This window comes from Rhinoderma darwinii, chromosome 1 (genome assembly GCF_050947455.1).
Source record: "Rhinoderma darwinii isolate aRhiDar2 chromosome 1, aRhiDar2.hap1, whole genome shotgun sequence".
In the NCBI taxonomy this organism is placed as follows: Eukaryota; Metazoa; Chordata; class Amphibia; order Anura; family Rhinodermatidae; genus Rhinoderma; species Rhinoderma darwinii.
Window position 1 is genome coordinate 162,042,311 of NC_134687.1, and position 17,627 is coordinate 162,059,937.

General features: G+C 44.4%; 1 protein-coding gene across 1 annotated transcript in view; it reads left to right on the forward strand.

Moving 5' to 3' along the window:
- The first annotated feature begins 11,555 nt into the window (after window positions 1-11,555).
- MCUB (mitochondrial calcium uniporter dominant negative subunit beta) overlaps window positions 11,556-17,627 on the forward strand; it is an 89,720-nt gene continuing 83,648 nt past the window's right edge. Inside the window, exon 1 of the mRNA XM_075849724.1 lies at window positions 11,556-11,741. Coding sequence (XP_075705839.1) covers window positions 11,688-11,741 — 54 coding nt within the window. The 5' untranslated portion in view covers window positions 11,556-11,687. The remainder of the gene's footprint in view (window positions 11,742-17,627) is intronic.

Genomic DNA, 17,627 nt, shown 5'->3' on the forward strand with positions numbered 1-17,627 from the left:
CTACAATTTCCTTTGTTCTGCTACCACAGAATAACCGGAAAATTGGAAGTGTCGGATTTGTTGCATAACTGAAACCAACGACGCCCGACAGAACCCATTGACTTTAGCAGTAAAGTGGATGAGGTTTAACACTGTTGCGCGCTTGTTGCAGATTTTCCCCATTTGATCCGGGAAGTGAAAATCTGCAACAAATGGGGAAATGTTGCATTTTTGGCTGTGGAATAACGGCATAAATCTCAAGTAGAAAAAAAAAATCCCCTAGCGCTCCCAAAGCGTAGCGTGCCTGCCCTCTGGGCTGGTCTATGTTGAGCCTGCCCCCTTGGATGACGTTACGTCCCATGTGACCGCTGCAGAGACACATGGGACTAGATGTCATCCGCGCAGGTCAATTTAAGGCCGGATTCACACGAGCGTGGCGTTTTGCGCGCGCAAAAACCACTTGACAGCTCCGTGTGTCATCAGTGTATGATGCGCGGCTGCGTGATTTTCGCGCAGCCGCCATCATAGAGATGAGGCTAATCGACATCAGTAAATAGTTACTGTCCAGGGTGCTGAAAGAGTTAACTGATCAGCAGTAACTCTTTCAGCACCCTCGACAGTGAATTCCGATCACAATATCGAGCAACCTGTTTAAAAAAAAAAAAAGACACGTTCGTACTTACCGAGAACTTCCCTCCCGGCCGTTGCCTTGGTGACGTGTCCCTCTCTTGACATCCGGCCCCACCTCCCTGGATGACGCGGCAGTCCATGTGACCGCTGCAGCCTGTGCTTGGCCTGCGATTGGCTGGAGCTGTCACTTGGACTGAATTGTCATCCCGGGAGGTCAGACTGGAGGAAGAAGCCGGGAGTTATCGGTAAGTCAGAACTTCTTTTCTTTTTTTTTTTACACGTTCATGTATATTGTGATCGGAAGTCACTGTCCAGGGTGCTGAAACAGTTTAACTCTTTCAGCACCCTGGACAGTGACTATCTCCTGACGTCGCGTACCGGAATTTTTTTTGCCGGGTTCGGTCAAAACGAGTTCGGCCGAACCCGGTGAAGTTCGGTTCGGTTGTCCGGGTTCGCTCATCTCAAAGACACTCCGTTTGGATGTTTGTAAACAGAAAAGCACGTGGTGCTTTTCTGTTTACATTCAGAGTTTGACAGCTCTTGCGCGAATCACGCAGTTCGCACGGAAGTGCTTCCGTGCGGCATGCGTGGTTTTCACGCACCCATTGACTTCAATGGATGCGTGATGTGCGAAAAACGGCGAAAGAACGGACATGTCGTGACTTTTTTTTTCAGCGGACTCACGCTGAGGAAAAATCACGGACATGTTAGCACGGCCCCATAGACAAATATAGGTCCGTGCAACGCGCGTGCAAATCACGCGCGTTGCACGGATGTTTTTCCCGTTCGTCTGAATAAGGGTATGTTCACACGCTAGCTGTCATTTACGGCTGAAATGACAGCCTGTTTTCATAAGAAAACAGCTGCGTCGTTTCAGCCGTAAAAGCCGCTCCTCGTAATATACGAGGCGTCTGTGACGCTCGTATATCTTGAGCTGCTCTTCATTGAGTTCAATGAAGAACAGCTCAAATTACGTAGCAAAGAAGTGTCCTGCACTTCTTTGCCGAGGCAGACAATTTACGCGTCGTCGTTTGACAGCTGTCAAACGACGACGCGTAAATTACAGGTCGTCTGCACAATACGTCGGCAAACCCATTCAAATGAATGGGCAGATGTTTGCCGACGTATTGTAGCCCTATTTTCAAACGTAAAACGAGGCATAATACGCCTCGTTTTACGTCTGAAAATAGGTCGTGTGAACCCAGCCTAAAGCCAAAAACAGACCAGCATGGGGGCAGTACGCTTCGCTAGGTGTCTTTTTTTTTTTTTTTTTTTGTAACATTTTTTTTCAAAAAATTCAAGGGAAAAGAAAGAGATGAGGGGAACATTATGCAGTATACATTTATATAGGCAATAGACTACCGCTTGCATACATAAAAAGAAAGGAGGTAGGAAAAGCATCTCACATCAATCACATAAAAAAAAAAACTATAGGAAAAGGCACTCCGTAGTACATTTTAGAGACAAATCCCAAGACTATACTAGTCTCAGAGTCCAAGTTTCTGTACGTTTGTGGAGTCGCAGCCTGGCACCTGACCTACTTGCATCTGTAGGAGGTATAGTGAAAAGATAAGTCAATGGATCTAGGGTAATGGATCGATCAAATACCAAGTAGTAGGTTGAGTCCAATATGGAGTAATTAGCAGACTCAGTCGTTTTTGTTATTTTTTTTTAATCCCTCTGCTCTCCGCAGTGGCAAATCCAGCCGAAAATCTGCACCAAATCAAAGACTTTTGGCCAGAAATCCCTGCGGAATCTAGGTTGGATTTGCTGTGGCGTTTTCCGCAGCAAATCTGACCCGTGTGAAGATCCTTTAGGGCACCCACACACGGGGCGGATTTCACCACCTCTTCTGTTCACTATGGATTTCACCCTTTTTAAAGTAGAACAGAATGAGCTCATGCTGTGTATTTGAAATTACGCAGCCTGCTCTGATTTTCCATGCAGAAAATGTTCAGCAGCATGTGGATGAGATTTTTACAAGCTCATCTGTTTGCCTGGAACAGTCGCGTGCTGCAGGTTTTCCATCCGCATATTCGCCTCAAGCATACTGCTGCAACCTTCTAGATCCTAAGGTTGGGTTCCCACAGTGCAGATTTGCTGCAGATTTTGCATGCGTTTTTAGCCAAAACCAGGAACGGAACCTAAACAGAAGAAATATATAACAAAAGGCCTTATAGGTCGGCTTTCCTGGATCCAATTCTGGTTTAGGACAGATTCAACTGAAGTTTTTCACATCCGAGTTGCACCCGTGCAGGTCTCGTTTTCGTGGATCCCCATAGACTTGGGTCTATCGAGGGATCCGTGAAAACTGAAGAAAATAGGACATGTCTATTCTTCAACGAACCCTTCACATGGTTCGTTGAAACAACAGCCCGTTGATATACATGCGTCCGTGTGATGGCTGTTTTAACGGCCATCACATGGATGTATACTATGGTCGTCTGAATTCGGACTTTGGGTATGTACATACACAAAATAAAAAATGTCTGAAAATACAGAGCGGTTTTCAAGGGAAAACAGCGCCTGATTTTGACGTTTTTTTAATTCGTCTCTTTTTTTTCTCTGCCGTCTTTGGAGCTATTTTTCTATATAGTCTATGAAAAATGGCTCCAAAAACGGCTTAAAAAGTGACATGCACTTCTTTTTCGCGGTCGTTTTGGGAAATCGGCCGCATAAAAAAACGCCCTGTCGGGACAACGCTAGTTTTCCCATAGAACGCCTCCAAACATCTGCCCATTGATTTCAGTTTCCAATTTTTCAGCCGATTTTCGGGACGTTTACGGCCCAAAAAACGTCTGAAAACACTACGTGTGCACGTATCCTTAGGGCTTATTCAGACGAACGTAAAATACGCGCGTGATTTTCACGTGCGTTGCCCGTAGCTATATTAGACAATGGGGCCGTGCAGACATGGCAGCGTTTTTTGCGCAGCGTTGCTCCGTTGCAAAAAACTCACGACATGTTCGTTGATTCTGCGTTTTCAACGCATCACGCACCCATTGAAGTCAATGGGTGCGTGAAAACCACGCATGTCGCACGGAAGCACTTCCGTGCGAACTGCGTGTTTGCGCAACAGCTGTCAAAAGGATGAATGTAAACAGAAAAGCACCACGTGCTTTTCTGTTTCCGAACATCCAAACGGAGTGTCTTTGCGATTAGCGAACCCCGACAACCGAAGCTAACTTCACCGGGTTCGGCCAAACTCGTTTTGGCCGAACCCGGCAAAAAAAATTCCGGTCCGCGACGTCGGGAGACATTCACTGTGCATGGTGCTGAAAGAGTTAAACTGTTTCAGCACCATGGACAGTGACTTGCGATCCCAAAATACATGAACCTGTAAAAAAAACCGAAGTTCTAACTTACCGATTACTCCTGTCTCCTTCCTGCAGTCCGACCTCCCGGGATGACACTTCAGTTCAAGTGACAGCTCCAGCCAATCACAGGCTGCAGCCAATCACAGGCTGCAGTGGTCACTTGGACTGCCGCGTCATCCAGGGAGGTGGGGCTCGATGTCAAGAGGGACGCGTCACCAAGGCAACGGCCGGGAAGTTCTCGGTAAGTAGGAACTTTATCTTTTTTTTAACAGGGTTTTCGCTGTTGTGTTCGGCATTCACTGTCGAGGGTGCTGTAAGATTTAGCTCTTTCAGAACCTTGGACAGTGACGGGCGTCGACAAGCCTCATCTCTATGATGCCGGCTGCGTGAAAATCACGCAGCCGCGCATCAGACACGGATGACACACGCAGCTGTCAAATAGTGTTTGCGCGCGCAAAACGCTGCGTTGTTTGCGCGCGCAAAAACGCAACGCTCGTGTGAATCCGGCCTTAGGCTTACAAAATGCAGGAAAAATCTACAGCAAATCTGCACTGTGGGAACCAATCTAAATGATTTCCTTGGAGAACTTAGAGGGGTGTGAGTGGATTATTTGAGTGACCAGGTGACCAGGTAATTAGCCCCATTAGGCTAGCTTCACACGTCCTATTCAAAATGCATTTTTTTCTTCTGTGATTGCTGCAAAACTGCACTGTTTTGGCGTGCTCTTAGGAAGATCGTGGCATTATGCCATGGTTTCACTGTGATTTGCGGCAAATTAAATGCATTTTGACCGTGACGTGTAGCTCCGGCCTATGACTGACCCTTGTAGTATCCTAATAAGTGTTGAGTTCAAACAGCTGAACTTGAAAAGAAAGTCCTGATACAATTGCTGTACAAATGGATTCATAAATATAGCCAAGTTTTTAATTTTTTGGCTGGAAGTACAGTTCATGCTGTGATGTGCCATTTTTATTTTATACTTACCAAAGTATTTGTTTCGAAATGCCACCTCCTACTCTCTCTCCATATTGTCCCTATCCATCTGGAAAACACATGGTCACAATGAGTTCCACTTACTGTGGAAAATGAGCCGTCACAGGACATGGGACAAACAAACAGCGGCAGTGGCCAGATGGTGAAATTCAGCATTATTACACAAACAGTAGATTTTACTATGTCAGCTCTGCTTTATTTGAGGTGGTCTCTGACATTTGACCTACAAAGGCATTAGATAAAGGTGGATGTTTGGACATGAGCAGGTTAAGGTTTAGAAAGACATCGGGGGGGGGGGGGGGGAATTCATTAAGACTGGCGTTTCATACTCTGGTCTTAAAAAGCGCTGGAGTAAGATGCTCCTTATTTAGCCTCTTAATAAATTAGGCACATCTCTGACTATCCGTGTGCCAGAAAGGGAAATCAGCTGGTGTGGAATTCCGCTATAATTTGTGTCAGCCTTTGGCGTAAATTGTAGTAAATTTGTGGGGCTGCAGGTGACCCCTCCCCTTATGCGAAGCTTCATCCTCTCTTTAAAAAAGGCAAAAAGTCGTAAATTATTGCGCAAATATGATGCCATAATAATGACGTAAAGCTGTTAATTATATATGGAGCAAGCAATATTTTCAACACCTGTAGACTGCTACACCGCTCATGTATTACAATATTATGGTATGTTCACACTTATTGAATACACTGGCTATTTTTCTTCCGGTTTTGCGGGACAAAAATTTACAGCTTATTACAGTAGCACAGAAAATGTGCATAAATTTACCCACGGTGCAGATTATAAATCTGTAGCATGTCCATTTATGCTGCGCATTTGTTGCAGAATTTCTCTATTAAGATATTCACTAAGGAAGTAAAATTCTGCAACAAATGACATTGTATGTGGAATTTGCTGCAATTACGCTGCGTTTTCACTGAAAATTCTACAGGTGAAAAATGAACGCTTATACTTACCTCTTGCGGCGCTGCCATAGCAATGTGTTCATTCTCTTCCCGCTGCTCTGTATCCAGGCTGCCCCCCCCCCCCCCTGTGATGACATTTCATGTGACCATCAATCACAGGCTGCAGCAGTCGCATGTGATGAAACGTCATCACAGGAGGGTGCCTGAACACAGAGCAGCAGGAAAAGCAGCAAAATTTTGCTATAGCAGTGCCGCGAGAGGTATGTATAGGCCTTTTTCATAATTTTTTTTAGTCCCTCTGCTCTCCGCAGCGACAAATCCGGCCGAAAATCTACCAAATCAAAGACTATTTGGTGCAGAGATTTGGCCAGAAATCCCTGCGGAATCTGGGTTGCATTTGATGCGGGGTTTTCCCCCAGCAAATCTGACCTGTGTAAATATCCCTTAGGGCCCCCACACACATAGAAGATTTTACCTCTTCTGATCACTATGGATTGCATCCCTTTCAATGTAGAACAGAATGAGCATGGTGTACAATGCATTTGGAAAGTCTTCAGACCCTTTTAATTTTTTCACATTTTGTGATGTTAAGACCTTGTGCCACGTTTTCCCCCATCTTTCTGCCCTCAATACCCCATAATGACAACGTAAAAACAGAATGTCAGTAATCCTTGCTAATTTATTGAAAAGGAAAAATGTAATTATTGCATTTAAATATGTATTCAGACCCTTTACTCAGTACTTAGGTGAAGCACCTTTGGCAGTGATAACAGCCTCCAGTCTAATTGGGTATGATGCCACAAGGTTTGCACACCTGGTTTTGTTTCTGTTTTTGCCATTCTTTTCTACAGATCCTCTCAAGCTCTGTCAGGTTGGATGGGAACAGTCTGTGGCCAGCCATTGTCACGTCTCTCCAGTGATGTTCGATTGGGTTCAAATCAGAGCTCAAGGACATTCACAGAGTTGTCCCTAAGCCACTCCTGTGTTGTCTTGGCTGTGTGCTTAGGGTCATTGTCTTGTTGGAAGGTGAACGTTCGGCCCAGTCTGAGGTCCAGAGCACTCTGGATAAGGTCTTCATTAAGAATATCTCTATACTTTCCTCCATTCATCTTTTCCTCAACCCTGACCAGTCTCCCTGTCCCAGCTGCTGAAAAACAACCCCACAGCATGATGCGGCCACAACCATGCTTCACTGTAGGGAACGTATTGGGCAGGTGATGAGCAGTGCCTGGTTTCCACCAGACATGACGCTTAGAATGGTTTAATCAGACCACAGAATCTTGTTTCTCACAGTCTGAGAGTCCTTTAGGTGCCTTTTTCCAAACTCCAGGCAGGCTTTCATGTGCCTTTTACGGAGGAGAGGCTTATTTCTGGCCACTCTGCCATAAAGCTCAGATTGGTGGAGTGCTGCAGTGATGGTTGACCGTCTGGACATTTCTCCCTTCTGCCCACAGGATCTTTAGAGCTCAACCAGAGTGACCATTGGGTTATTGGTTACCGCTCACACCGACCCTTCTCCCCTGATTACTTTTGGTGGGGAGGCCATCTCGGAAGAGTCCTGGTTGTTCCAAACTTCTTCCATTTAGGAATTATGGAGGCCACTGTGTTCTTGGGGACTTTCAGTGCAGCAGAAACTTTTTTGTACCCTTCTCTAGATCTGTGCCTCCACACAATCCTGTATCTGAGTTCTACAGGCAGTTCTTTCCTCATGGCTTGGTTTTTGCTCTGATATGCATTGTCAGCCGTGAGACCTTGTATAGACAGGGGTGTGTCTTTCCAAATCATGTCCAATCAAATGAATTTACCACAGGTGGACTCCAATCAAGGTGAAGAAACATTTCAAATATGATCAAGAGAAATGGGAGGCCCCCAGAGCTAAATTTCAAGTGCTATAGCAAAGGGTTTTTCACTTTTAATAAATTTTCAAAAATGTGTAAAATTCAGTTTTTACTTTGTCATTTTAGAGTATTGAGTGCAGAATGATGGGGGAATGTGATTTTTTTTATTTTGTTTTATATAAGGAGGAAAACACGCGGAGACAGAGTGGAGACCAAAATAATCATAAGCCTTTTATGTGGCCTGAAACACTCATCTGCACTCACTCCCCTGATTGACATGTTCAGCTTCTCCCTCTCATGCTGCGGCTGTAGCACTGTTGGTCTAGGTTGGACCGAGCTCTTTTCTTGCCTGCAACTTCAAAGGAGAGGGGGTTGGAGGATATTAAGAAATCTGTGTTGCTGGATCGCAGCATTCACTGAACAGTGGGAGAGAAAGCAGAACAGCTGGCAGCTATGGACTTTGTGACAGGAAAGACATTGAAGCAGGTGTTTTGAATATAACATGATAGCGCCGGTCTTTCATTGTTCCTCTGTATGTCAATAAGGACAGCGTCTTGTGTGGCCACAAAGTTCACTGTAAGAAAAGGGGAACTGTGCACCAGGACATAACAATAAAAAAGGACATTCCATTGTCACGTCGTTCCTATGGATAAAAAAAAAAGTATTACATTACAAATTGTACTAACTATGTAAGGCCTCATGCACACAAACTTATTTTTTTCCTCCCGTAAATACTGGCGTAAATACGGGTCCTTTGTCACACGTATTCGACACGTATTCCACCAGTATTTACGGACCCGTGCCCATAAATACGGGTCCGTTGTCACCAGTATTCCACCCGTATTTACTGACCCATTTTCTCTGCACTAATCAGCAGCCCCTTCTCTCTATCAGTGCTGGATAGAAAGAAGGGGCAGCCCTTTCGGGCAGAGTTTCCGCAGTGGAACGCAGCTATTGTAAGTAAAAGAAGTTCATACGTACCCTGGCCGTTGTCTTGGTGACACGTCCCTCTTTTGACATTCAGTCTGACCTCCATGGATGACGCGGCAGTCCATGTGACCGCTGCAGCCTGTGATTGGCTGCAGCGGTCACATGGGCTGAAACGTTATCCCAGGAGCCCGGACTGGAGGAAGAAGCAGGGAGTTCTGGGTAATTGGAGCTGGTTTTCATTGGAGTCAATGAAAAATGGCTCCAATTACGTCCCAAGAAGTGACATGCACTTCTTTGAGGCGGGCGTCTTTTGACGCGCCGTCTTTTGACAGCGGCGCGTAAAAAAAAAAAGGCCGTCTGCACAGAATACCGTAAGACCCATTGGATTCAATGGGCAGATGTTTGGAGCCGTTTTTTCAAGCGTAATTCGAGGTGTAAAACGCCTGAATTATGTCCGTAAATAGGGCATGTGAACATACCCTAACAGGAAAATTGGAAGTGCCGGATTTGTTGCATAACTGAAACCAACAACGCCCGACAGAACCCATTGACTTTAGCAGTTAAGTAGATGAGGTTTAAGGCCTGATTTACACGAGCGTGTGCATTTTACGCACGCAAAAAACGCTGCGTTTTGCGTGAGCAAAAGGCACTTAACAGCTGCGTGTGTCATCAGTGTATGATGCGCGGCTGCGTTATTTTCGCGCAGCCGCCATCATTATGACACTCCGTTTGGATGTTTGTAAACAGAAAAGCACGTGGTGCTTTTCTGTTTACATTCAGAGTTTGACAGCTGTTGTGCGAATCACGCAGTTCGCACAGAAGTGCTTCCGTGCGGCATGCATGGTTTTCACGCACCCATTGACTTCAATGGGTGCGTGATGCGCGAACAGCACACAAAGATAAGACATGTCGTGAGTTTTTTCAGCGCACTCACGCTGAGCAAAACTCACGGACTGTCTGCACTGCCCCATAGAGTAATATAGGTGCGTACGACCCGCGTGAAAAGCACGCGCGTCGCACGCACGTATATCACGCACGTGTAAACGAGGCCTAACACTGTTGTGCGCTTGTTGCAGATTTTTCCCATTTGGTCTGGGAAGTGAAAATCTGCAACAATTGGGAAATGTTGCATTTTTGGCTGTGGAATATCCAACACAATGGGCAGCACTTTGAACACATTTTATAAGTGGTCAGAAACTTGTAAATAACTCATGAAAGAATAAAGTAACGTTAAAACCAAGCACACCATTGTTTTTCTTGTGAAATTCTCGATAAGTTTGATGTGTCACATGACCCTCTTCCCATTGAAAAAACTAAAGTTGGATACAAAATGGCCGACTTCAAAATGGCCGCCATGGTCAACACCCAGCTTGAAAAGTTTCCCCCCTCCCATATACTAATGTGCCACAAGCAGGAAGTTAATATCACCAACCATTCCCATTTTATTTAGGTGTATCCATATAAATGGCCCACCCTGTATATTTCTCAACGGCCAGGGCACCTTCCTGTAAGCAAACGGGAAGGTACCCGTGGCCAATAGAAGTCTATGGGCCCGTAATTACGGCCGTTTTTACGTTCGTGTGCATGAAGCCTAAACAAGAGTCATTTAAGTATGTAATGTCCTATAGAATTATCTGAAGGGGTAAGGCCTCCTGCACATGGGATAGAAATGCTGCAGAATGTCTGTGCGGCAATTCCGCAACGTATTACAGTAGCAGCAGGGTGGATGAGATTTGCACAAATCTCATTCACGCGCTGTGGAAAAAAATTGCAGAAAACACATGCGGAAATTGCCGTGCAGATTTTCAATCAGCAGCATCTCAACACGCATTCCGGACAGCAATTGCGCAGCATTTCCGTCCCATGTGCAGGGGGCCAAAGCAGGAGTCACAGTACCGTAGGGCACAGCTTTCTCATCTGCCCTGGTAGTCCACATCATAATTACTCTTTAACATCATCTTCTAGAGTGCTCAAAAAGCATGCTATGTATGACGCTTCTATAGTATGCTCTTACCGCACCACAAATAGAATATATTGCCTGTCCACCTCATGCCAATGTCTGTCAAAGTTTTTTAACTCCTTAACGACCGCCCACCGTCTTTTGTCGCTGCTGTAGAAGAGGCTAATGAGCGCTCCTGAACTTAGCGCAGCCTCCTGAACACAACTGGGATCGGAAAAGATTCCGACCCCAGCTGTTTAACACTGTTTAACCCTTTGATCACCATTATCAAAGGGAACTCCCCTCTTTGGTTGCGTTACTGGGAACCCAGAGCGGGGAATCCCTCTGCAGACAGCCCTGGGGACCTAGAAAGGACCCCAGAGCTGTCTGTTCAGTTTGCCTGCTGTTAAGGCACACTTTGTGCTGCCCTAACAGAAGCCTGTGTCATAGTGTCACAGTACAATGTATTAGTATACAAGAGTATGCGAATACATTATAAGTAAAAAACTAAAGTTTCAAATAAAGTTATCCCTTAATGGGATTTTTTTTTAAATAAAAGAAAAAAAAATGTCCCAAAAAATGTATTATTTTGCATTAAATATATTTTATTGCCCTACAGTACATAAAACAAAAAAACCTACACATATTAGGTATCTACACGACCGTAATAACTTGAATAATTAATTTAATAGGTTATTTAGCTTGAAGCGTGAACGGGAGAAAAAAATAAACAAAAGAAAACAATGCAGATAATTGGTTTTTCCTACGTTCACTGCGCAGGAAAAAAAATGTAGCTGGTCAAGGCCTTCTCAGGCCTGGTCATTAAGGGGTTAAAGAAGAAATGATCAAAGTTGGCAGGAAGAACACCGCACCTATGAGGCAGAATTCTTATTTTAATCTTGGTCTTGTACACACAAGCAGCAGCGAATGTCACGATTATGTGTACACAGCGTACTTGAGCTGCGCCCCCTAGCGGAGGAGGTGGCGCCTGCAGCTGCGAGGAGTGGAGGGAGGTGGCTCTGTGAGAAGTGGCAGGGAGGAAGTGAAGCGCCTCATACACAACCGCGGCGAGTTGGAGCTGGGAACTTGTGACATGAGCGGAGGGCGATCGCTAAAAGCTCGGTGAAGGGGCTGCTTTGTGTCTGAAGGATGCCTATACTTGCGGAGCTGTGGAGGAGACTTCCTCTGGCTGCTGGCTATCAGGTAAGACCGGCATAGGAAGACTAGTAAAGTCCCACTATGGCTGCACAGACTTTCCTCACTTTCCCTCTGCTCATTGCACAGGCTCTTGACTACTTTTATGCATTCCTGTCCCCTTGGGCTTGTTGCTGCTGCCCATATCCGCACTGTGGGTATAGTATCTGCTCCTTGGTGCCACAGTCCAGGCTGGCAGTCCTATGTGTTGTTTCCTCCATGCAGCCCCATTATATGACTCATCCAGTAATTGCAGCATTAATATCACTGATTTCTCAGCCTTTTTTTTTCAAATTCCTACTTTTTTTTTTTTCTTAATGTCCATGAAATATCTACAGCAGAATATTACAATTATTGTAGTGTGTAAATGTGATCACTTTCTATCATTTATCTCACATCAGGATCTACGCTTGTCAGTTTGTGGAGGATCTAAAGTGACATCTTGGTTTGGACTTACTATGATGAATATATATATATATATATATATATATATATATATATATATAGGAATTGCATAAATTCCCCCAATATAATGTTACTAGCAGAATCAATACCTTATTATATGCAGTGGTGATTCCATATTCCCTGCTATTGCCATACTGGTTATATATATATATATATATATATATATATATATATATCTCTCTATCAGGAAGTTGCAGATGACTGTCTGTCTTGTATGGTGCCTGTACGCTGAAGAGGACACGGGCAGGTCACAGGGAGTATTGCTATTATAGTAGGGAGTTGCTATCTATGCAGTCCCCTATTGTAATCATTAAAGTAGTCCAAAGGGTGGAGCTTTACATTAACATTCTCCTATGGATGGTGATGGTCAGTACTTTGTAGTAAGTACAGGGCTGTCAAAGATTACAAGTGTTGTTGAATTGCAATGTAGCTAGTGGTAGATCTACTAGTGGGTCTAGAAAGTGGCCGAAAATTATCAAAATTACAGGTACAGAAGTGGTATAAGGAAGAGAATCGTGTCGAACAGGTCAAGACGCGGCAAAATGATCATATAGCATGCGCCATTGTGATAAACTAACGTTTACGCTGTCTAACTATTAGACAGCATTAGTAAATGTGGGCCATAATTTCTTCATATTATATACTGCAATATAATCCCATAAAAGCAGTACTTACCTATCCTTTTCCCTGGCGATCAAGCACTGACGCTCAGGCTGCACTTCTGGTGATTGTAATCTGATTGGCTGCAGCGGTCACATGCTACATGCATGTAAACAATCACTGGAAGTGCTGCTGTAGTGTCAGCGCTAAATTGCCGGGGGAAAAGATAGGTAAGTACTGCTTTTTTTTAATTTATCCCTTTTGTAGCCATTGCAAAAAAAAAATTGCCAGTATTAATAAATTCCCTCCTTTGTGCTTTGCCTAGAAGCGGGTGCGTGACACAGGGATTCCAAGAGCGCCAAAGAGAAAATCCCTCTGTCGTGGACCTCCCCCCTCCAGCCAATGCATTCGGCGTAACGCAGTATATATGTTTTACAAGGAGCGTTCCTTTAAAGCGGAACGGTCAGATATTTATGCTGCCCTGTCTGAGGGCAGCTTGCAGTAGTGACACGCTGATTTCATCTGTCCATTACTTGTGTGCCGTAGTTTGGGAGAATTTACACTTTATGGTTTTGGCACGTGTCCGGCGATGCAAGGCTTGAGTCCAATAATAATCATATATTCCCCTCCCAGCCGCTGATTGACACATTTCTCCCTATTACCGCACATAGAGAAAAATGTGCCGATCGGCGGCTGAAATGTGAAAAAATTAATATTATTTGACTGGAGCCTTGCATTGCCGGACGCATGCCGCAACTATGAAGTGTAAATTCTCCTAAACTACACCACATAAGTGACATGCTGTCACTTATGTGGCGTAGTTTAGTAGAATTGACACTTTATAGTTGCGGCATGCGTCCGGCAATGCAAGGCTCAAGTCCAATAATCACTACTTCATGCTGCCCTCAGACAGGCAGCAGCATGAATATCTGACAGATCCACTTTAGGGCAGGGCTTACTTATAGGGAAGTTGGGACGATAGTGGTACAGATGACAACCACACAGCTATTAGACAGTAAAGAAATACATTGTGGTTTTTGGTCGGATTTTAGCTATTTTATGTGGAACAGATTCTATAACTTTTTCCAAACTTAGATGTGATCGATTACAGGTTGATCCTGCGTGTCAGAGACAGGCAGGACTCGTGTTTCTCAGTCATTAGCCTGTGTACGGATAGTACACAGGCAGTTGTTTGGATATACTTAAGTATGCCCTAACAGGAAATACGGTCAGACAGCCCTGGGGTCCTTCAATGGACCCTGGGCTATCTGTCCATATATGGTATGATTCTCGATCGCATCACAGGGATTCCCTGTGACGCAATCCAAGGGGTATCCGACTTGTCATTTTCCCCTGGAATGCTGCGGTCTGTTTTGATCGCAACATTTAAGGGAATGGCGGCGGCGATCAGAGGTTTCTAAGATCTCTGCTGTTAGAGCAGGGCTGCAGCTGTGTAATAGTCATTGCCCCGCACCTGACAACAAGTGTGCGTGCATGGTCAGCATGAGGTGATGTGGCTGGCGCTGCACTAATGAGCGGTGGCGCCGGCACTGAAGACAGAGAACATGGGGGTGTTTTGCAAAATTGTAGCAATCTTATATTGCGGTCAAAAGAAGAGTAGCCCAAATGCTACTTGCTGGCGTAATTACATTAGTACAGCTGCCCCACTGGGTATGCACTGAATTCTAGGAATTTCGCACACTTCTTTACTCCTATAGGTGTGACCGTTCTTCTGTTATTAAGAAGACGGATCTATACTTGTGCCTGTTACTGCGCACATTCTTGTATTTTTGCTTGAGAATATCCTATTTATTTGCTGTCATTGTGTGTATATTATCTTTTGGGGTGCGGCAGCTTTTCTAGCCGACATTTGTATTCAGCACAGTCCGGACCATAATGGGCACAGTAAGCTGCTGACAATTCACTGAAGCTGAATAGAGGGAATTGGGCGTTCAATAGTTCTTTTCAAGACTGCTGCCTGTGAGAGAACCCATGCAAATAAAGCAGCATTGCCTACAATCGCTTTATACACCATTTCTAAGGTTTTGCAGCATATATTTATTTCTGTTACACTAAACATTGAAGAGCATTTCGAGTGAAATCCAAAAATGAGCAAGAAATATCCTATACTGCAGGTAAAAAAATGCTGTTTGACAACCATTATTTTCAGCCAATACAGTTCCCTATGCTGGTCAGCTATCTTTCTTTTGCCCTCAATGGCATTGTTACAATGCCAATGTCTGTGTTAGGCTATGTTCACACTGCGATGTAGGTTCGTCGAAAGCTCCCGGCCAACGTGGTGAACGTATCCATAGTGCCCTATTGACCCATTCAATGCCAAGAGAGTGTCTGTTTAGCATATGTCGGGGAGGTTTGTGTCTGCATCCTTTTTTTTTTTTTTTTTCTCTTTTCTGCATGGAATAGTGTAGTTGACTAAGCTATTTAATAGAGGCGCGGGGATGTACCTCCAACTAATGGCTCAAATGCAATGTGAACAGAGTCTTCACTGTAGATTTGCCATTCTACTATTACACCAGGAGGTTAGGGGGGGTCATTGTTTCAGGTCTATCCGAGATAGATCTATGAAGGCCTCCTAGAATAGCACTTTAATAGCTGGTATACTTTTGCGCTTATATCTATAGGAGGACTTGCCTCTAGCGAAATTCTTAAAAGTGAACCTATAGGTAACAAAAGGTAACAAAATAGGTAACAAAAGTAGTATTCAGGCTTTCCCACAATTTCTGATGCGGTTTTTACTGCTCACCCAAAAATGTCTTCTGTAAATGCACCTTTAGGCTGGGTTCACACGAACCTGAAAGTAGGGCTCCAATACGTCGGCAAACATCTGGCCATTCATCTGAATGGGTTTGCCGACGTACTGTGCCGACGACCTGTAATTTAAGCGTCATCGTTTGACAGCTGTCAAACGACGACGCGTAAAATGACTGCCTCGTCAAAGAAGTGCAGGGCACTTTCAGACGTAATTTGAGCCGTTTTTCATTGAATTCAATGAAGAACAGCTCTAAATTACGGCCGTCAATGACGCCTCGCAAAATGCGAGTACAAGCAATTACGTCTGAAATTACGGAGCTGTTTTCTCCTGAAAACAGCTCCGTAATTTCAGACGTAAATGCAGTTTACGTGTGCACATACCCTTAAAGGGGTTTTCCAGTCCCTAAAAATTGATGGCTGATCGCTCGGGGACAGACTGCTGGGACCTCCGACAATCAGCTGCTTAGTAGGGGCCACAGTGCTCGTATAAGCGATGCATCCCCTTCTTTCCAGTCACTTCTCGTACTGTGAATAGCCGACACAGCAGTAGCGGCGGTTCACAGGATTACAGCCTTCTCCCATTCACTTCAATGGGAGAAGGTTGTAATACTGTGAATCGCCGCTACAGCTGTGTCGGCGACTCACAATACGATCAGTGACCGGAATGAAGGGGGAGCAGAGTCCGATGGAGCATGCCATGATTTTTTTCTCTCGGATTTTGCTAAAATCGCATCCACTGAACCGATTCATGTAAATACACCCTAATGACCTGAAGCAATGCTTTTCAGGTTGTAACAATTGCTGCTATCGTTATTCAAATGATTCTGATGTTAAAATGTTGTGTTGTCGGTCTTATTGAGGTATGTACAGCAGTAGGTTTAGCATAGCAATGACCGGCCTCCAATGTCAACTGGGAAATTGTAAAAAATCATTCACATCCCAAAAGCGTCGTCCTAATCGCAAGCTGGATCTTTAGGTCAGGTTCCCACGTAGTGGAAACGCTGCAGAATTTCAGCAACAGAATTCTTTGCAGAAATTCCGCAGCGTTTACAGTAGCAGCACAGTGGATGAGATTTAGAAAATCTCATGCCCACGCTGCGGAAAGACACGCAGCGTAAACATTAAGAAATTGACCTGCGATGCGGAATTTAATTCCGCAGCATGTCAATCTATATTGCGTTTTCGTTGATTTTCCATTGCGAATTTTCCCCATAGAATTCAATGGGGATGCAAAACTCGCAACAGAATGCCAAGTGTTGCGACTTTTTCGGCAGAATCGCAGCAAAAAATCGCAACTCTGGAAAAAATTCAAATAAATCATACTCAGAACTCTACATCTTCCTGAAGTCTGCAGTGTCACATGGTCTGCAACGTCATCCCAGGAGGCCGGACAATGCACAGGGAAGAGGGAGGGGGATAAATGTGAACGTTCTTTCATTTTTCGCCAGCGCTGCATTCTGCAGCCGAAATTCCAGCCAAAAAACCACACCAGTGTGTGATGCGGTTTTTCTGACAGAAGGTCCAGCAGGCTCCAGGTCAGATGCGCTGTGTGATTTTTACGCAGCATATCTAACTTGTGGGAACCCGGCCTTATAGTATGTTCACACAGAGTAAAATCTGCCTGTAAAACACATGCGTTATTAAAAAGCTGAGCGGATTTGAGGCTTTTATGGCGCGTTTTCGGTAGTGGTTTTGTTGCAGAGTTTGACAGATTGACTTTAATGGGAAACTTCATTCCGGAGAGCCACCTGGTTTTTGCATATGTCTTGTTTGTGTTTTTTTTAACCATAGCAGCGAAATGTTAAATATTAACTCCTGTTCAGACTAGGCATTGTATAACAACATTGATTCAATAGATTTTAATTGGACTTTTTTTTTTTTTCACTGGCCAGCAGAGAACGGTGCTTTAATGAAAACTTCTACGTTCTTTCCAATTATCAATCACACAAAGTAAATGATTTCTCCCTCCTTCAAGCCAATACTTTGGCAATTACAGCTCCATCAAGTTGCTTGGATACTGAGTGAACAGCTATTTTGATCTTTAACCACGAATTCTGA